Source organism: Centroberyx gerrardi, chromosome 20 (genome assembly GCF_048128805.1).
Source record: "Centroberyx gerrardi isolate f3 chromosome 20, fCenGer3.hap1.cur.20231027, whole genome shotgun sequence".
In the NCBI taxonomy this organism is placed as follows: Eukaryota; Metazoa; Chordata; class Actinopteri; order Beryciformes; family Berycidae; genus Centroberyx; species Centroberyx gerrardi.
In genome coordinates, this window is record NC_136016.1 from 19,245,569 (window position 1) to 19,266,420 (window position 20,852).

The 20,852-nt window shown below is 41.4% G+C and overlaps 3 protein-coding genes across 3 annotated transcripts; 2 read left to right on the forward strand and 1 right to left on the reverse strand.

Moving 5' to 3' along the window:
- Positions 1 to 738: 738 nt before the first annotated feature.
- faap100 (FA core complex associated protein 100) lies at positions 739 to 5,332 on the reverse strand. Its single transcript, XM_071905123.2, has 8 exons — positions 5,177 to 5,332; positions 4,911 to 5,029; positions 3,398 to 4,353; positions 3,022 to 3,178; positions 1,974 to 2,910; positions 1,357 to 1,482; positions 1,131 to 1,223; positions 739 to 1,015 (listed from the first exon to the last, which is right to left on the reverse strand). Exons 1-8 carry the CDS (start codon positions 5,330 to 5,332, stop codon positions 884 to 886), a joined length of 2,676 nt encoding a protein of 891 aa, XP_071761224.2. The 3' UTR covers positions 739 to 883.
- A 516-nt stretch (positions 5,333 to 5,848) lies between these two features.
- Positions 5,849 to 11,554, forward strand: birc5a (baculoviral IAP repeat containing 5a). The gene is made up of 4 exons (XM_071905122.1): positions 5,849 to 6,035; positions 6,333 to 6,442; positions 10,925 to 11,042; positions 11,259 to 11,554. The coding sequence occupies exons 1-4, from the start codon at positions 5,928 to 5,930 to the stop codon at positions 11,349 to 11,351; spliced, it is 429 nt and encodes a 142-aa protein (XP_071761223.1). The 5' UTR covers positions 5,849 to 5,927; the 3' UTR covers positions 11,352 to 11,554.
- An 871-nt stretch (positions 11,555 to 12,425) lies between these two features.
- On the forward strand, positions 12,426 to 20,852 carry tmem235b (transmembrane protein 235b). Its single transcript, XM_071905124.1, has 4 exons — positions 12,426 to 12,603; positions 12,751 to 12,816; positions 12,975 to 13,112; positions 20,623 to 20,852. The coding sequence occupies exons 1-4, from the start codon at positions 12,426 to 12,428 to the stop codon at positions 20,850 to 20,852; spliced, it is 612 nt and encodes a 203-aa protein (XP_071761225.1).

The following is a 20,852-nucleotide window of genomic DNA, read 5'->3' on the forward strand; positions in this document are numbered from 1 at the left end:
TGACCAAGATGAAAGTGTCACCTGGTGAATTCAATACCCTGCCTGATACTCTTATCCTTTGGATTACAGGTAGACAGTACAGACTCAGAAGGTTAACATGGGACTTTTAGTTTGCACACCTAGGATTATAGGATGTATTCACAGGAATTTCCTCCTGTTTTTGGTCATCCTTAATCTAACTCCTGCAATCTGTTCATATTTCAATGCAAATCTCTGCAGTCCATTGTGTGCTGTTCTGGTTGTAAAGACGGCTCTTCCTATGTAGCAGTAATACCAGCATCTTGCATTAGTAAACTCAGTGGGAAACCAGAGTGCCTTTGCCCAGCTGTAAAGAGTGTGTTTTTTGCTATTTGGGCTATACGTTTGTATGTATTTACACCGCCTCTTTACACGCACACTGTGCTGAATGCATTGGTTTGAATAGTGAACTTTCATTATGGAGCATGCTACTAACCAGAAAAAGGGTGAGGTGGGTGACACCAGGCATCATTAGCAGACCAGAGACAGCAGTGAGCTGCATGTGAACATGCACAACAGCAACGTCTAGTGGGTCCCATGGGGATAATCATGAGGGAGAAAATATAGAGTTCATAGAGATAGTTTAGGTTAGGTAGGAGAGTAGCACACTATGCAATACAATCAATATCTCATTTATATATCAGCAAACACACAAAGTCATACCACAAATTCTTTATTATGTGAAGTATCAAATGACAAATCATTATTTACAGTGCTGGAAAAGTATGTTTAGGGCTGCATCCGTCGAGTCTGCATCCAAAATAAATTACTGTTGCCATGAACGGACATTATTTTTGCAGCAAAGTTAGATTATGTAACCCCAGAGCAAGGTGAAGTCAGGCTGCAGGCTCAGTTGAGAAAGGTGTTAGATAATGAGGAGAGGATTTTGTCTGAGTTGTTGGTAGACACCGAGGAGAGACTGGGTCGTCTGCCCTCTGGACAAACCCACGCCAAAGGCCTCTGGGATTCGACTTTGCTGGATCTGGTGCAACAAGAGCTGGAGAGGAGCAGGAAAAGAAAAAGGACATCCACTTAAAACCACTGAGTGCATCTGTTTTTACCGAGCTGGCTGACAGGCTGAGAAAGATATTAACAGACTGAATAGGTCTTACCTCAGCCTGCTGTAGTGCCCGTCTTAAACCCAATCTCTCCACTCTCATTGTGCAAGCAGCTTTCTCCTTCTCAGGAACCTTCTGCAACAGAGTCTGAGTCACGGGACAGAGCAGAAGATGAAAGGAGTTTCAAACCTTAGAAACCTCTTCAGTGTTTGTCAAAGTCATCCTCCTGTAGGTTTCTCTCTGAAAATAACGGAAAGGTTGGCTGTGAGTGTGTTTGTACCTGTACCCGGCGTAACACGGCATGGTGCAGTCCACACACAGCAGCCATGGACGAGCTCTCCACCTGGACCTCCACTGCAGTCAGGGGAACCTCGTCCTTCCCAACGCTCTCCTCCCCTACATTCACCTGGAGAACACAGATGCAACACTGGCTTTCAACTCTCAGCTAATCTCTCTCGACAGAATGTGTGCTTTCAGTTGTTTAAAGGGGCGGGACCAGCATATCTTGACAGTCAAATGTTTTCTCGATTCACGATTGGGTGAGGGAGGCACTTAGAAGACTAGGCGGGGATTCAACAGGGAAATGTGTCGGCTGTGTTCTGTTAACATGGCTTTTAAGAAAACATTAAAAACATTCAAACTCTTCCCGAAACTAGTCAAAAGGCATGCAGAAGCATCACATTTCAAAAGTAAATACCTTAAACAGAGATGTTGCACCAGTTTAAACATTGAAAATTAATGTAAAGTGGAAAGTTTTGACAGAAGTTGGTTGAAAATGTCGGCCATCAAGTACATGTTTACCTTTTCTCTGTTGTTTTATGCTGGAATGAAACACAAGACACAACGCACAGGGTACAACTTCATTAATACAATATTAACAGTGATGCTACCACATACCTCTTTTGCAGTCAGTTTGACTGTGTGTCCATCTGGACCTCGAGCATGGACCACTGAGCTGCCGTGGGCACTCTTGTCTCTTGGGGGTCCCATCTCACCTCCTGCAGGACCTTGGGACAGCAGCCAGTCCAGCAGAGAGACACACAGACTTGGAGGAGACAGCTTTGGCCCCTGGGGGTCCAAATCTGGGGCTTTCAACACCAGTGCAGCACTCAGCAGCTCTGACGACACCCTAACTCTTGCTGAGTACTGCTCTCGCTCAGGCCTTGAAGCACTCTCTCCCTCCCCGCTCCCAGTCCAGCTGACCCGACGAGTGCTTAAAAAAGCTTGGATGCCATCCATGGTGCTCCCTGTGGACTGAGAGGTGATATTTTTGTGGGAGGTTGTGGTTCTGTTCACCTGCAGGGAATCCAACCAATCAACTGTCAGTGTGTCCAAAGCCAAACTGACACAACTACCGTACAATCCCAGGAGTCTGGCCGCCTCCTCCTCTCCCAGCAGACTTTTCAACGAGAAGATGAGTGAGCAGCTCACTGTCATGGGGAAGCATGAGTCACCTGCAGCTGCAAGGGGCAAAGATACTTCTAACTTTTCCCCTGGATGGAGATTGAGGAATGGGAATGAGAAAGTTCTGGAGGAGCTTTCCCCTCCTGCAGTGAGAGAGTAGGACAGAGGAAACACAGTGATGCTCAATGTCCAGCCTCGTTCCAGAACGTAAGGACTAGCATTATCCAGGACACAAGTCAGGTTCAACGAGTCTTTTTGAAGCAATCTGCTCCAACTGGTCACAGCATGACATCTGATTGGCTTCTCCTGGATATGAGGCTGCTCTTCACTATTCCTACTGGCTAGCAGCAGGAAGCTGATGTTGAGCACCTGATTCAGGTTCCTGAGAATTTGGTTTTTGGATTTGATGGTGCTTTTCAATTCTGATGCTCTGAGGGAAAGGAAGTGAAAGCACATTCAGATCAGGTCATATTAGCTATAATAACGTTTTCAGGTGTTTTGTATTTCACTCACAACCAAGAGGAAATCAAGGTGAGTATACCTCTGACATACATCTCCGATAGCAGCCAGGAGGTCCCTGACACTCTGGCCCACCTGTGCTGAGTGGAGGCTGGGTAATCCTGCATCCTCTCTCCCCTTAGGCAGGGTAATCCTCTGGAGCCTCCCGCTGGCAGAGAGCACAAGCAGCTGAACTGCACCTGATGATGAGGCATCACAGCAATGTTTAAAGTCAGGAAAAAACACATGGTTTGGTCTGAAGTGCATATGAGAGGGTTTCCAGGGGCATGATGAGTTAGACTCAGCAAAAGAAAGGCAACACATATAGAGAGATACAAACATACAAGATAGAAATCTTAATTTAACCAAAATGCAAAGGAACCATGTCACCACTTCCACTGTGGTCCCAGTCTGGTTACCTGCAGCGTTGTGTGTAGCTCCAGCCAGGGCGACAACTCTGCAGACATTTAAACTGACGGGGCTTTGCAGGACAGCAGTAACTGTCCTGCTGGTCGTCTCCTCACCGCGGCCCGCAGCCTCACCCCGTCCTGGGCCTGCTCTCTCTGCCGGTCCCCCTGGTAGGTCCAGCACCAGCAGGTCTGAACCGGTGCTGTAGTAAAGATGGCGTTCATCCACACACCCACACACCACGGGTCCCGGCACGCACCCCTCCGTAAAACCAGCTACCTTGCCCCCTACCTCCGGCCCGCCCTCGTCGGTCCTGATCAGCACCACCCTCCCCAGTCCGCCCACTGCCACCAAACACCGAGCCTCCCCCAGGCCCGTTTCCGTGACAACAGATGCTCCGACGAACACGACTGGCTGCTCGAGGCTATGCAGGACTCGGACCCGCGACCCTGGGGGGAGACGCAGAGGGAGGAAGCACAGGCGACCGTCGGGCAGGCCGCAAAGGATTATGGGTGACCTGACGAGGGCCGCGTCAACCCCAAACAGAAGCTTGAAGAGCAGTGGCTCAAGGCGAAAATGGCCGTCCCCGAGTGTTGCCTCTGATGATGACGATAACATGGAGGGAGAGGAAGATGGCGGTGGTTCGTCACTGGAGTGGACACAAATCACCACAGGCTTCCTCCCAAGTCCGCTCTTCATCTTCCTCTCTTTGTCGTCATGTAAACTAACTGAAACCACTGGGAGACTGAGCTCAGCGAGCTTCTCATAGCTGCTGGACGTCGACTGTCTGGAGGCCGGTGTTTTGTACAGAGTAAACCACCACAGTGTGTCTCTCTGGGAAAGGGTGAGGAGAACAGAGCCGACCAGGAGCAGAGAACACACTCCTTCCTCTCCAACAGCAAGACAGTCAGAAGAGATTTTCAGCTCAGCCGGGCTGGAGGAGACGTTAGCCGGGGAGCTGGGAACCCTGGAGGGGTGAAAGGTCACATTTAAGTTAAGAGTCACTGTCTTTCTTCAGTGTTTAAATAGACTGAATGGATTTATTTGACAAATTTCAGTTAACAGCACATTGACAGAAGATATACATGAACTAGAAAAGGTTACATTTTCTAAATAAAATGTGTGCTTGCTTCAGTTTCATATAAAAAAAAAAATAGCTTGCTTCAGTTTGAAAGGTTAAAAGTTAAATTCAGAAATTCATTCATTTAGAAAGTGTAGATGTGTTTAGGATTTGATTACTCTAGAAATATTATTATTACTATTTGATTATTATTATAATTAGAATGAAATGGAATGACAGCTGACTTGTAAATACAATGAAATTAAAGTCTCATGTTTTATTGCACCTGCAGTTGCTAGGTAATTACTAGTGCTTGCTAGGATGCTGCTAAGCGGTCGCTAGGTGATTACTAATGGTCGCTAGGGTGTTACTAGGCGGTTGCTAAGTGACTACTAATGGTTTCTAGGATGTTACTGGGTGGCTTCAAGGATGTCCCCATCTGAACTGTACATTTTGGCTCATACCTGGACAGCAGATTTGGTAAGTTGACACAGTAAACTCCACTCTCACAGGCCACATAGAGGAGCTGCTTATCATGACTGTGAACCAGGTCAGACACAGGACCGGGGAACTGAAGAACAGCCTGCAACAAGAGGAAAAGCAAGGGAACTGTCTAACATTAGCAGCCATAGCAAATGACGAGGCAAATCTATCTTAACAACCTGTCCACAGTCCAGCTAAATGCTTGCCTGGTAAATCTACAGTCCAACGCCCCAGATAGTAAACGTACTGTTAGTTTTCTCTGTTGAATATTGAAGACAACGATCTCGTCGCCACCTGGATAGAGCAACACATCTGTCCCAACAGTAAACACGACTTTCGATGTGCATGCTGCTGCCGAACAGCCAAACTCTGCCCAAGTCTCAACAGCACACCGTCCTTCCATAGCCACGACAGCGAAGAAGAAGAAACTGACGGGTCCGCATATGTAAACACACTTTTGCTGTAAGGTCTGGGGGTCTGTGGAGCTAATTAAAGGCTCGGATAGTGTCAAAACCGTAGTGTTTGACGATCTTGAACCGGTTATTGACACAGGATGCGAAGTTCCGCGCGTCTCGTTTCGGACCAATAGCCGTTAAGAACTACATTACCCATGAAAAATAAACGGAACTTCGAGTCTGGACTCTGGAACTCAAAACGGCTGATGGGCTCAAGTGAAGGTAAACGAGAGATTAAGGATTAAAATTGAACTATTCGCGTTTCTTTCAAAAACAGGTTTGGAAATAGAAATATAGATATTTATTTTTTGTATAACGATAATTTAGCGCTATGCCTACATATACTCCGGTACAGTAGGTGGCGGTATGTACCTTTGCGATACGCGAATAAAGAAGAAGTAGAAGAAGAAGAAGAAACAGAAGGCCGGGGTTTCGTTAGCCAATCAGAACAGTCGAGGTGAACATCCGCCGAAATTTCAAAACGCTCTTAGCTCGGTACTGGCGATTTAGTCTAGTTATACTCTTTTTTAAAACTAAAATATCATGGAGCCATCAAACGAAGAGGAAACCAAAATGTATTTTTACGAAAACAGACTGAAAACTTACGTGGGTTGGCCATTCGACGAAGACTGCAGTTGTACCCCGGAGAACGTGAGTAAACGTTTCAATCTTAACGCCAGACGTTAGCTAGCTAATGTTAGCGAGGCTTGCTGCTTGCATGTAAAACAACAAAACAAATCAGTGTTCAGTTGAGAAAAACAAATGGTATTAAGTGGGAAAACGTTACAACCATACCGAGGGTGTATCGGTTAATCAGAACTTCCCGCAGCGTTAACATTAGTTTTGCTAACTAGCTAAAGCTTTGAATGCTGTTTTGAAGTATTTAGCCACATGTAAAGTGTCTTTTGTTGATTTGATTTTGTCTGGATATGTGTCGTTTCACTGCAGATGGCCAAAGCTGGCTTCATCCACACGCCTTTAGAAAACAGTCCTGACATCGCCAAGTGTTTCTTCTGCCTCAAAGAGCTGGAGGGCTGGGAGCCGGAGGATGACCCAGAGTAAGACGACTGTTCAGTAACGTTACAGTAGGACATGGGTGTACCTTCATCTCATCTACAAATTAACTTTAACATGTCTTGCTAATCCAATTCTAAAGATTTTCTTTCTCTGGAGCCTATACTGAAAAGTTTGGATAAGATGAAATGATTCAGTAGGGAAAACAGACAAATAGAATATAAAATAAGTAATAAAACAATGAAACAAAGTAATAAAATAGGATGTCAACCGTAGACTATATTGGTAGGAAATATGGGGAGAACTTGCAATGAAAGCCAGTCATTAGACCGAGTATGATGTGGTCCAAAGGACCGGTCTAGCATAGATGTGATATAATGCCGCTTTTCCACCGCATGGTACCGGCTCGACATTGAGGGGGTACTATCTGCAGTGGAAAACCAAAGTGGTACTACCAAAAGCGAGTCAAGTCAACTTTTTCAAACAGGATGCAATGATGAGTGCTATAAACATCACCAGTAATAAACCTAAGAGCAGAATGGTAAACAGCATCCAAGGGCTTAAGAGTAGAGGCAGAGGCATGCCTATAAATTACATCACCATAATCTATGACAGAGAGAAAAACAACTTCAACAATCCTTTTCCTACAAACCATAGGAAAGTTAGTTCTATTTCTATACAAAAAAAAACAATTTTCTGTCGTAATTTGTTGACAAGATTGTCTATATGAAATTTGAATGTGAATTTGTCATCTATCCAAATACCAAGGTATTTATATTCTGTAACTCTCTCAATAATGGATCCTTGTACAGTGGAAATATGACAGTTTTTGCTACCATTATCACTAATTATAGAGAATAACATAAACTTAGTTTTATGTGCATTCAGTACAAGTTTAAGATCATTAAGTGCAGCTTGGAGAACGTCAAAGGAATGTAGGTTCTCCACAGCTAGCTGAGCAGAGTCTGCAATGCAATACAATATTGTATCATCCGCGTATAAATGTGCATGGCAATTGGTTAAAGATGAAAAAATATTATTAATATAAATTGTAAAAAGAACTGGACCCAGAATTGAACCTTGTGGAACACCCTTAGTTATCGATAAAAACTCTGAACGAATAGTTCCCAAGTTCACTGACTGCTGCCGATCAGATAGGTAATTCAGGAACCATGCATAAGCACTTGAACTAAAACCAACATTATTTAAAATATATAAAAGCAAGGAATGATCAACAGTGTCAAATGCCTTGGAGAGGTCCACAAAGATGGCCGCACAATGTTTTTTCTCATCCAAGGCATTGACAATGTCATTCACAACCAAAGTGATGGCAGAAACAGTGCTGTGCAAGGGCCTGAACCCGGATTGATGCGGACTCAGAACAGAGTATGCGGCTTAAGTTGACAATTTACCAGTGACTCTAGAATTTTAGCCAAACAAGACAATTTGGATATTGGTCTATAGTTATTTGGATCACTCCTTTCTCCACCCTTATGCAGGGGGATGACATGAGCAGTTTTCCAGACTCTGGGAACTACACCAGTAGAAATAGAAAGGTTAAAAATGTGAGTTATTTGCTCAGCAATTAGTGGAGCAGAAAGATGAAGGAAAAAAGGATCCAAATTGTCTTCACCAGTAGATTTCTTAGGATCAATGGTTTGAAGAGCCTCAATAGCTACGCTGAGAGAGACAGGATCTAGAATAAACTGAGAGGCATAATTTGTAGTAGGTTCATAATCATGATTAATGAAAAGATGGTCAATATTAGTAGAAGGGGATTCCCTATTCTCATCCTCAAAAATGTGGCCAGCTGCTGCAAAGTGTCCATTAAAGGCAGAACAGATCTCACTATGATCATGTACTAAGCAATCATCAAACTTGACATGAGTAGGTAGAGAGGCAGCAGAATTGCTGTTATTAGATTTTACCACTTTACAAAATTTTGCAGGGTTTGAATAAGAGCTAGAGACCAAGTTCAAATAATAATCAGATTTAGCCTTTCTCACAAGGGACGTACATTTATTTCTAATCTTTCTAAATGAAGCCCAGTGGGATTCCTCTGTAGTGCATCTTGCGAGAGACCAAGGTTTGTTTCTTGCCATGAATAAGGTTGGTAGTTCAGGGGAAAACCATGGACTAGATCAATTTTTCACTCTAATCTTTTTAAAAGGTGCATGCTTATTTACGATAGAGAGGAACGCATTTGTAAAAAAAATCTAAAGCTAATTCAACATCAGGAATTCCAGATGTAAGATTAATGTTGCTATCATACAGATCGTTTAGAAAAGCTTGTTCATTAAAATTTCTTACATTTCTCTTAACTATAATTGGTGATGAAGTTCTCTTCAAGTGTGTGTTCCTAATACATGCAATAGGACAATGATCACTAATTCCTAAGTCGAAAACACCACTTGCAATGATATTGTTACTCCTGTTAGAAAAAATTAAATCAATTAGTGTAGATCTTAAAGGGTTCTTCAGATTAGGCCTGGTGGGTTCATTGATCAATTGAGATAAATTGAGGCTAGAAGAAACCTCCTTTAAATAATCAGAAGCAACAGTCAACCAATCAATGTTAAAATCTCCCAAGACTATCATTTCCGAGTTGTTATACCGGGAGAGTAACTCTGCCAAATAATCAATAGAGCCAGCATCAGCTGAAGGAGGTCTATAAATCCCAATTACAACAATGGAGTTATTAGACCCAATATTTATCTTTAAGGCAATAAATTCAAAACATTTGGGCATGGTAATGGCGTTTAAGATAGAAACAGAAAAGCAAGATTTGACATAGATGGCCACCCCACTGCCCCTTCCAATTCTGTCAATTCTAAAAAGATTATAGTCATTCAAGGCCACCTCAGAATCACTAATGCTATTTTTAAGCCATGTTTCTGAAAGGGCCAAAATATCTGGATCAGCTTGAGAGACTAATAAATTCAAGTGATCAAGTTTCTGATGCTGGAGCAGACTTCTAATATTCCAATGAATCAATCCTAAGCCTTTTCTGATCTTAAGCTTATATGGATTATTTAGACAGAATGGAATGGACTCGGGTAGGCATGTCTGAGGAGGAGAAGAATTACATGGAATAACAGAATTAAAACTCAGAGAGGCTGCAGGCACAGCTTCAGGTATATAAGGGGGATCGGAGACAAGACAACTATTTGACAAACTATTTTCAGATGTAGGTAGTTGTCAGGCCAGCGATGCTATAGAATTAATACAGTCTGAAGTCAGTTGCTTTACTCCCAGTCCATTTGGATGAATACCATCCTTTTTGTACAGGTCCTCCCTGGGCCAGAACGATTCAAAATTGCTTATGAATCCATATCCAGTAGCAGTACAGAAGTTCTGTAACCAGCAATGCAGGCTAAAAAAGCGACTAAAAAAATAGAAATTATGCTATATAAGTATGTATAAAATATTAGCAGTATATAGTAAGGGAGATATGTGAACACTGAAGAGTTAAATGTGAATACATAGTAATATTCATGATGTGAAAATGTGCCTCATAAGTCTATAAGGAGCAGCCAAATACTTAATTCTTACTAAAAGCACAGCTATTTCTCTGGCCAGGATTCCTCTTTTGGCTGACTGGTAACTAGATGTTCAAGTTCCCATGTGGGAGAGCCACTGATAAATAAAAAGAAATAGTTGCATCCTCTGTTGTTTGCTACTGAAGTGCAGCCTGAAGCCAGTTCATTAGTTTTTCAATTAGTATTCCAGTGCTCTCACAGTCATTCTGCTGTAGGGACATCAAGCAGAAAACCACCATAGTTCACAAAAAGAAAGAACAGTGCATACATTTATACAGAGGTACATGACGTGCTGTTAACACCACCAGTACACATTTTCTTGTTATAAACCACATACACCAGTGGATTTGTGTGCACATGACTTTAGCTCCTACAGTTAGTCTAAATAGATGTTGAAACAGCCCATGTTCAGCTACGTTTTTAATTTCTCATTGAACTTATTCAGTCTTGTCAAGGAAATGGAAAATATAGGGAAAGTCAGGAAATTTGGTAAATTCTCTGGGGAATATCAGGGAATTTTACAAATGGATTGCATTACCAGCAATATACCAGAACGTATTTTACAACTTAGTTCACATATTTATTGCATTAGATGTTGTTTTCAGCTTTCTCCACAGCAAGCCTGCCCAACTGTAGTGAAAACCAGACTGTTTACCCCTTCAGAACCTTTCTTGGCTGAAAAACATCAACAACCCAGGAAGTAATAAAAGTTTTCTATCATGGAAACACTCCTTTTTAGTCATGGAAAAGTCATGGAATTTTACATCAGGGCCATGGTGGAAATATTCCCACACTCAGTTTCCCTTCAAACTTTGCCAGTGGATGGTGTAGAAAAGGCACAGCAGCAGTACACACATTCTCTGGTTTGCGTGGAAAGATGACTATGCCTCCTATCTGTGCATACACAATTTGCACAGCGCCCTTGGATTTGACTCTTATCTGCACAGTCAAAGTGTGGCTCCTCATCTCTTTCTCTTTCTTTGCCAGAAAGGAGCACAATTCTCACTCCTCGTCCTGCCACTTCATCGTCCTGAAGAAGAGCGTGGAGGAACTGACCGTGGAGGAATTCCTCAAACTGCAGAAGGAGAGACAGAAGTTTATCATAGTACGTGCTTCTGAGGACACCATAAAATATCAATTTGCGATTACTGGCTTACATAATACACCATTTAATCAATTGAGTTAACTAATTTAAGTCACATTAAAGAACATGACTGCCAACAGCAAAACAGACGTCTAAAAATGGCAAATTGTAACTGTCTGTGAGAACAAGAGATGCTGACAACTTATCTGATCCAAATATATTTTCTTCCGCTCACAGAACAAAAGCTGCAATGAAGCCATCACCAAGTTTGAGGAGGCGGCCAAACTGAGGAGAGCAGAACTAATCAAGACAGCCATGGATGAAGAGTGACAAGAGAGAAAAGGATGAATGAGAGATTGGGGGGGTTGAGTGAGAGATCAATTGTGAGAAGTGTCGTTTTCTCAGTGATTTAATTTCCATTTTTCTTTTCTATGTCATTGTCTCCGTTTATTATCTCTGTGATCTTTCAAGATGTATGTGTTGTAATCTGGGAAAAAGTCTTTATATCTGTTTTTAATCATTAAACCTTTACTTTCAGATACACTGTGTTGCGTTAATTATTGTATTTGTTGTATATTTTTGCTTGGAAAGTTCCTAATATGTAACAAATAGCTAGTGGTGTATTTGGTTGTAACTGGCGCTGGAAACCTATAATGCCCCTAATAATTTTGCGTGCTTTTAAATTATGACCATGAAACAAAAGTGGGGATGGCGATACATTTGTCTATTTTTTTTTAATGTGAAATCATGAAGAAATTTGATATTTTTGATATTTGAGATGTTTCTCTAAGTGGCAACAGGAATGAGTGGATTGCAGATCCACAGTATTGTTCCTGTACAAATTAGATAAACTAATAATCTGATATGTGAATTACAAGAGGTATGCACTGCATTGTCTCATTTGCCCTGCTTATAAAGTGTATAAGAGAGCGCAGCTGAAGCGCAACTCAGTTTATAGTCCGCTCTCATCTTTCATCATTATTTTCTCCCACCGTGCCGTGCGTAAATTTGGCTTGTGCGTAAAACTGCGCGCCACCCGAATAAAAAGACGTCCCTCCCTGCCAGCAGCCGCTGTTGTTCAGGCAGGAGGCTGCTGTCATCCCTGTTCAGCTGTCGGAGTTTATTTATCCAGTTTAAGAGAAGTTAATTTATCTCCATCTCTCTTCTACAGGTTTCATTTTCTGCGGCGGTAAGGAAAGCTTTTGGATATCCTCGTAGCTTTTTTTTTTTTTTTTAAACAAACGAACACATCATCGCTCAATTGGTGAATTTCACCCTAAGATTATGGTGTTTTTAAAATCTGTGCATCCCGTTGTAAGTGCGTAAAACGTTGGAGAGGCGAGTGGTCGGGTCAGCACCAGGGAATCGGCGCTACGCATGAGTCAAAGCCATCACCTGTGCAGGATGAGGGTAACTTTTGGCTGGCTGGTGATCGCAGCGGGCATCTGCGGCTTACTGAGCTTCGCTTTACTGGCGGCTGCCATCGGGAGCGAGTACTGGTACATCATAGAGATGAACCCGCTGAACATGAGCGACTTTGAGGACCTGAGCTCCCACTCGGGACTGTGGAAAATCAACGAAGGTACATTTTCATTTACAATTTCAGATTTCAGTGCCTTTACAACTCTCTTCCATGCTGTTTTTAATAACCCAGTCAGTGATAGATAGTAGAATGGCAATTATATATATCTAATGTTCTCATTTTAATGTTTTTTATTACTATATTCAGGTGGGAAGGTGTATGCTTTCACAGCTGACTACTCCAGCTACTCTGAGTCTGAGCTGCAAATGCTGAGTGAGTCTTTCCTGCCTCAGCTTTGATAAAACCATAACACACATTCTGCTAATGAAGTTTTATTGTCAAGACAGCCATAACTCCACTGACGCCCCATAATCCATCTGTGTGTGTGTGTCTGGCTGTGTGTGTGTGTGTGTCTGTCTTCCTCCACACAGACATGCACAGTGTGATTGTGGTGGTGCTTCCTCTCAGCCTGGTCCTGCTGGTGTTTGGCGGCATCTGCGGATTGGTCAGCTCCCTGGCTCGGAGCCCCGCCCTCCTCACCGGCACCGCCTGCTACTTCTTTGTCTGCAGTAAGTGAGGTTCAGTTCCTTCACTCAGGTTTATTCTCACTGGGAGCGAGTTCCAGGTTTAGAAGTCTAGAATTACCCTGATTTTTTTTTGGTTTTTGAATGTGTTTTTTTTTATGCGTCCTCTGAGATATTTTTGCAGCGATTCAAGACAGAGCCATGATACAAAAACCACAATGCCCAGTGGCGCTGTGGGACTAAGATGAATCAGTGATCTGCACCCACCAGGGCTTCGTCAGTACTGTCCACAGGGTGTTGCAGTCCTCCAACTCGCACCAACAGATCGAAAATTGTCCGCACTGCTGTAAAAATCTCAGTAAATCTTATCCATATGGTCTGATTGGCTCACCCAAAACATATGAGGCAAAAAAAATTGCAATTTACAGCACTGTTATTCCATATATCATGATGTAAGTATCCAAAAAGAGCTTGGTACGGAAATTTATACTCAGAATCGATGTGGGAGGAAAATCTGGTTCCAGTACTAAAGTTACCCCAGGCTCCCTATGAAACTAAAATTTTATGGGATAGTTTAGTTTAGTGCTGAAATGATTCATCGATTAGTCATATGACAGGAAATGTATCAATTATGATCGTTTTAGTCATTTATCAAGTGAAAATACCAAACATTTGCTGGTTTCAACTTCACAAATGCTAAGATTTGCTTGCTGTTTTTCCATTTCATATCGTTAAAAATGAATACTTTGGGGTTTTTTTGGCTGCTGGTCAGATCACTTTGGGCTCTGGTAACTTATTTTTGACATTATATAAGCTAAACAATTCATTGATTAATCGAAAAAATAATCTATAGATTAATTGATAATGAAAATAATCATTAGTTGCAGCCCTGGTTTAGTTATACAGTTAAAAAAATGGAAGTAAAGTGATCCAGAAACTCTGGAAAAACACAATGACAAAATACACAGAAAGAACAGATGCAATTGCTGATTTGTTTAGATGACATTTTTTTAAAGGTGCTGATAAAAACATTGCTCCTCAAATCAAACAGTCACAAATTGATAACCAATCATATGGCAGAGCAGGCAGTGTGGCTGGTTACCTACCTATCCATACAATACATCTTTAATATACTGAAGGTATTGTGGAAGAAAGTGGAAAACACTAGAAAACTTTGGAAAGATGCAGTAACTGGAGTCATATTTCAGCTATTTGGAGGCCGCTCTGCACATATGGAGGGAATATGGAGGTGATATGAGGCCATGTGGCTAATGGGAGCAGAGGAAGGCTCTTTATGTGCCGGGCCGTAACTGACCTCCGTTATAGTTATCGACCTCTGGTGGCCGAAGGGACTGAAGTGTTTTACAGCCGGCTCAATCCCTCAAGACGGGTGATTCTTTTGATTTGGCCATATTGGGTAAACAGGAGTGGATGGGCAGGTGTGTGAGTGTCTGAGTGTGTGTGTGTGTGTGTGTACTTTTGATTTTATTGCTGTCTAAGTGTTACAGAGATCCTCCTCAGAAATGCTTCATCCTCTACTCTATTGGATCGGTTATGAGAGTTTCTATCGGTCTGTGGGGAAGAACAACAGTGAAGTAAAATTGCTTCGGAAACCATTACAGCCCAGATTTGCCCTGCATCAGTCACACATAAGATTCTCCCCCCTTATTCTCTCATTTCCTCTCTCTTTCTCTCTCTCTCGCTCTCTTTATCTCTCTCTTTCTTTCAAACTTTCGAACTTTCCCAGAATCCCAACGTCTAATTTCAGATTGTTCGTGTGGGACAACTGAGGGGAACAATGGTCCTGATCAGGCCGCCAAAAGGAATAAAAGAAAATTGCGTAATGTAATTAGATTGAGTGTTTTGTTAGAGAAAGAGGAAAAAGGTCTTGTGGGGTTTTCTCCAGTCGTCTTGTCCCTCTCACTACTTCTCTTTTCCCCTTTACTTCATCGAGGGTTTAGAGCGAAAGGGGCGTAAGCGACCCTTTCCTAATTTTATAGCCGTGCAAAAACAAAACTTTAAATGATTGCATCTTTTTTTTTTTCTTCTTGAAAACATAACATCGGAACCATTCATACTTTTAAAGAGATTAATATTCAGAAAATTGATATTCTACAAAAATATATCAAGTGCAGTTGCGCCCTTTTAGCACCACATTAGGGTTTTCTGTTGAGTCTATTGGATTGTCCCTTTTATTTTAATCATCTTTAAGAGTACAAATGCAGATAGAGCTCAACAGGAGCTTTCCGATTATATATTTTTTTATTTTATTTTTATTATTTTTATTTTTCCTTTATTTAAACAGGTAAGTCTCATTGAGATCAAGATCTCGTTTTCAAGAGAGACCAGTGTACACAACAACAAGAAAACAAAACAAACAAAATTTACGACAAGTTATTTCCAGACAATCCACATGCAGACAAAATAAGAAAACTAAGAAAAACAAGAGCAGTCCCTATATAATGCATCACCCAGCAGCACCCTAAACGTCTCTATGGAGACAAGTCGGTCCAATTTGAGTGAGTCTTGAAGCCTTTTCCATCTATTAGGAGCGTAAAAGATGAAAGCAGTCTTTCCTGACTCTGTGTTCATACGTGGAATGTCCAATCTAATGTATGCCTGCGAACGTGTATGATATCCTGTAGCACTGAAACTTAAAAGCGAAGACAAATACAGTGGTAAATCACATCTGCATAATCAAGCACTGATAAAAATGTTGCTTGTACAATCTGCATCCTACTACTCATTGTAAGGCATTGTTTATTTCTAAAAAAGAAACCCAGTTTAAACTTTAGTTTCTTAGTTCATTGACATGGGTTTTAAAAGACAATTTTTCATCTAACCAGATACCTAGGTACTTGTAGCACTGGACCTTATGAATTTGAACCCCATTTATTGTACTAATGTTAAAATTCATAGGATTTTTTGTATGTGAACTGGTAAAGAGCATGTATTTCGTCTTATCTGGGTTTAGCACTAGCTTAAGTTTAATCAGGGCATTTTGATATATAATACTATATGAGTCAGTAAGTGTCACTTACATCCTTTTTGCACCAAACCATCATCTTCAGTCCATAATCAAAACCGTCAAAGAAGAAGAACTGATGATGATGATGTATATGAAAAGTGTATCTTAATGGGAAGAGCAGGGACTGACATCACCAAGGTACTGTAGGAGTTTCATTCCCACTGGGTTTTTCTGTGCTGGAAATGTATGTGCTCATGGTTCTGTGAGGCACTCTAGATAAAAGCATCCACAAAAAGCCCGATGTTACATGAGAGAAAGAGGGACAGAAGAGAGAGAGAGAGAAAAAGAAAGAGACTGCAAATGGTTTACTGGCTCAGGCTGTACAGAAAAGCTTTTACTTTCTCACCAAACCCTTTCTGTGATTTTTTTTTTTAGTCATTTGAAATAACTCACATTAATGTTCATGATCAATAGAAACACTTGGAAATGTGTAATAAAATCAGAATCAGTTTTATTGGCTGGGTCAGTTTGTACGCGCAAGGAATTTGACTTGAGTTGCTCATGTAGGTCACAAAAACACAAAAATTATAAAAGCATATGAAAAAGTAAAATTAGAAAGTTTGGGGATATATCTCATTTAGAGGTAGTATATAAAAGAAGTGGTATGCAATGTATAAGTAGCATGTATAAGTAGTGCATAAAAAGTACAAGTAGTACATAGAAAAAATCAACGGAGAAATTTAAGAACTAGGCCTCTTTTCCATACAAAAATATATACAGATCTGGAGAATATTGCACTGGGTTCTCTGTGTTTTTTCAACACCGAAAAAGAAAATATTCATCATTGGTTGAATGATTTTCTAATTGATATGACAATTCCTGTTAAATTATGGCAAAATACACAAGATCTCCACTACTCTTGCATTTCTTGGGCAAGAACGCATAAATTGAAAGAGAAGTGTACTGTTAGTCCCGCCCTCCTCCCTCAGTTGGATAAGTTCCCGCCCCCAACGCTTGTCACTCATCCTGATGAGCCGTCTACCTTGAAACAGCATCTATCCTGAGGCTGAGGAAACCAACATCCTTAAAGCTTCCACAGGTGTTGAAGAGGCAGATGGTGAACGCAGCCAGCCTGCAATTTTATAACCGCTGATGTTCACCGTGTTTCTGGACCTGAGTCTTATCTGCTACACGTTCGGCTTCGCTGTACGTTTTCTTACCTTCTCTTTTCTACTATTGTTGTTGTTGCTATGACTTCAGCTCACCACTGGCCACGCCCACAGCTAATGGTACACGCCCCCAAACATCCAGAACAACACTGAAAAGAGGATTTAAGGGATTTAGGCATGAACACACACAGTCACAAACAGACCCAGACTGATCATATATCCTATTTATTTATTGTTATTTTAATATCAAAAAAGTTGCATAACGTTGCTTTAAAGTTGAGCATCTGATTGTCTGTACTGCTGCCATGTGGGTCCCTTGGGTGCTCTCCAGCCAGCAGCATATGACCTCCATAAAGAGGGCCTTGTGTTGGACGAACACTTAATAAACAAGGCCCTTTATAGTCTCCCTTTAAGCAGCAGCACATGGCAATGTGTGAAATGGAATAAAGGCTGGAATTAGATTGGAGTTGTCTTGTGAATTTGGTGACTGTCTGACTGCCCCGGGCCCCCGAGCACGGTACCGCATCCGTTTGAACATATTGTTCTTCCTTAATTTCTCTTCGCCCTGTTTATCGTTCGGTCGGCCACTGTTCTTACACTGACATTCCTACTTGATTCAGTTACATTCTCTATAGTAAGTATCAGTTAAATAGCTTCTAATACTTGAGATTTACTGGAATTTGACTTCAGGCATGGTGTGTGTGTGTGTGTGTGTGTGTGTGTGTCAGTGTGCTTCTCGGTTTGAAACTCCCTTCCCTTAATTCCTTAAGTAAATAAAACCCTGACAGGAACAGGAGCTGTCGACTTTAACAGCTGAAGTGAGAGTGAGGGAGTCAGATCGCAGCTTCATTACGAGCCGCAGACACTTCTTGCGAGTTATTCTGGCGGGAAATGGGTATAAATATATATATATATATGTATAAACCTGGTAATTAGGATTGTCTGTTAATTGCTTTGTTTCCTCGATCTCTGTTTTATGCGACTACCTTCCTCACCAACCGTCACGCTGCCTAATGTGTGTGTCTGCGCTCCCTGCAGGGCTTTGTTCCACTGCCTCTCATGCAGTTCATCTTCGGTGTAATTGATACCCATTCTTGATAAGGTTTCTTCTTAAATGAGTAAATTTACAAAATGATTTCAAGTTCAGAAACTCATTTATTAGAACAACCCATTTAGAACACAAGTGGAAATGCATGTGTGATTTGCATGACGCATGTAACCACTTATCATCATTTTTTATTATTATAGTCATAATAATGATGGCAAAATCCCAACAGTGTCAGTCCCGATTGGCTTTTGTACCTCGAAAAAAGAGTGTAATTGTTGTACTTGTTATGGTAACCATAGGAACAGATGCAGAGTTGGGTTAAAAATATATTCCAGTGCAGTTACGAGTTACTTCATCAAAGTTGGCATCCGTTAAGTAATCCAGTGGATTACTCAAACTCAGTAATGCATTCTGATTACTTTGAGATTACTTTGTCATGTTTAGGTATAAAGTAGTTACAAAGAAAAAGTGAAAAACAAACAAATTTTCCTCTGTGCCACATTTTATGAAGACGAACACCTGCCACGGTTTAAATGGCCTTATGAGTTTCTTGCTTTCATTTTAAAGGTATTCCCAGAAGTAATCCGTAATCTGTAATCAGAATACATTATTTTGTTAGGTAACGTATGGGAATAGTGTTATTATTATTATTTTTTTGTCTTTATAATACATAATGCTGTTGCATGTATTCTTTTACTATATGTACATGTGTGTTTCTATGTGTGTAGATCTTTTCCTGCTTGTCTGTATGTCAGATCGTTCCTCCCTGTCTGTCTGTGCCTGTCTCGCCACTCCTCTACTGTTTACTGTGAACTGCGAGAAAATGAGCTACCAGAGGCAGCTTCCTCCAGGATGACACCCTGGGGTGTAATCGTGATAAAATGATTATTAGTCCCACCCTCGTTAGCCTCCCTGCTCCACTTGCATCCTCTTAAAAACTGTAGCAAGCCGCCAAAATTGAATGGGTTTCTAATAGCAACACAATGGAATTCTGAGAACTCAGACGTCTGTGTGTGTGTGTGTGTGTATGTGTGTGTGTGTGTGTGTGTGTTAGTGTGTGTTTTTATCCAATCCTTTGAGGTCTAACAGGTTATGTAAGCAGATAACATGTGTCAGTGCGTTTCCTGTTTCTTACGACTTTCTGTGGCTAATGGCTTGACGTTATCGTTGGTTTTATTGATGAGTGCTCAGGACCGCAGGCGAGTTTCCGCTTTATAATTGCTAAAGTATGATGCCAGCGCTGACAGAGTTCCCACGAGCCTTGGCAACCCTTGAAAGTTTATGGATATGAGAAAAAAAAGACACAAGGCCAAAAGGGTTTTGGAAAATGAATGGATGGCTTAGTAATCACTTGATGTTTGTTTGTTAAAATATAACACCCACATTCACCAACATACCTCAGCTGTCTCAACCTCCTGTCTCTTCATGTTGGGATCAAGGCTTCACATCCTGAGGAGAAACCCTGTGATGGAGATTTGTCTCGATACAACAGCACTTTTCAAACGATTTCACCATGATTTATTGACTTGACAAGATCACGAGTCAAAAATGAGGCGTCTGTGTCTAATTTCGACCAACGTCATGTCCGGCTGAGGAAGTCGCACGCTCTTTACCTCCTTAAGTGTTTTTTTTATGAGGACCATTGTTCCAGCAGAAATGCCCGATGAAGGCCTGGCACGTCTCCCAACATGCAACTTTGTGTCTTGAGCTTTGTTTTGTTTCCTTGTTTTATTTTCACACTGTATTCCATCATTTGGTTTTGTGATTGATTGTCGATTAGTTAGATTTAGGCTGCTATGAAACCAAACCCCTTCATTTTATCACTGAAATGTCCTTCATTTTTCCATTATATAAACATTAATTATCCATTAAAAAAGTATAATACTTAGTATGATGGGTTTTTAAGGGATTTACTCAGCGGTTGATTCATGGAGACACTAGTAATTAAGGGATTTTTTTTAATCCCTTTTGTGCATGGATTACATGTTATTAATGAATTATTAATGGAAAGTTCTGATTGAATGTACTATATTTTTAATTATCTTAAATTCTCTTAAATCCATTTTGATCTGAAGGCTTATGCTTAAATGCTTGAAGTTTGTTTCTTAGACAAATATAAATAGTGAAGTTGATCCTATGTATGAATTTCTTTCCAAAGCCTTTGCCTTTCCATCAAGGCAAAGGGCGGCTACTTTAAAGAATCTAAAATATAAGATAGTTTTGATTTGTTTAACACTTTTTTGGTCACTGCATCGTTCCATTTGTGTTATTTCATAGTTTTGATGTCTTTACTATTATTCTAAAATGTGGAAAATAGTAAAAAATAAAACTTTTGCCTGGTAGTGTACACTGTCTCCTCTGTGTCCCCAGGCCTGCTGACTCTGTGCGGAGCGAGTCTGTACATCATCTACTCGTACCGCGCCCTGGCGGAGACGGAGCGGCTGGTGGGGGCGGAGGGCCTGGCCCACGTCCGCACCTCCTTCGGCTGGTCTCTGGGTCTGGCCTGGCTCTCCTACGGCCTGGAGCTCCTCACCGGCCTGCTGCTGCTCGCCGCCGCCCACATGACCAGGCGGCAGCGGAGCAGGCCCACCATGGCTTAA

Coding starts and splice junctions, on each gene's coding strand:
- birc5a (XM_071905122.1), top strand. CDS start 5,928: ATGGAGCCATCAAACGAAGAGGAAACCAAAATGTATTTTTACGAAAAC. Junction 6,036..6,332: donor GCAGTTGTACCCCGGAGAAC/GTGAGTAAACGT, acceptor GTTTCACTGCAG/ATGGCCAAAGCTGGCTTCAT. Junction 11,043..11,258: donor AGAGACAGAAGTTTATCATA/GTACGTGCTTCT, acceptor TTCCGCTCACAG/AACAAAAGCTGCAATGAAGC.
- faap100 (XM_071905123.2), bottom strand. CDS start 5,332: ATGGAAGGACGGTGTGCTGTTGAGACTTGGGCAGAGTTTGGCTGTTCG. Junction 3,179..3,397: donor AGCTACACACAACGCTGCAG/GTAACCAGACTG, acceptor CCTCATCATCAG/GTGCAGTTCAGCTGCTTGTG. Junction 1,483..1,973: donor TCAAACTGACTGCAAAAGAG/GTATGTGGTAGC, acceptor TGTGTTCTCCAG/GTGAATGTAGGGGAGGAGAG.
- tmem235b (XM_071905124.1), top strand. CDS start 12,426: ATGAGGGTAACTTTTGGCTGGCTGGTGATCGCAGCGGGCATCTGCGGC. Junction 12,604..12,750: donor ACTGTGGAAAATCAACGAAG/GTACATTTTCAT, acceptor TACTATATTCAG/GTGGGAAGGTGTATGCTTTC. Junction 12,817..12,974: donor GTCTGAGCTGCAAATGCTGA/GTGAGTCTTTCC, acceptor TCCTCCACACAG/ACATGCACAGTGTGATTGTG.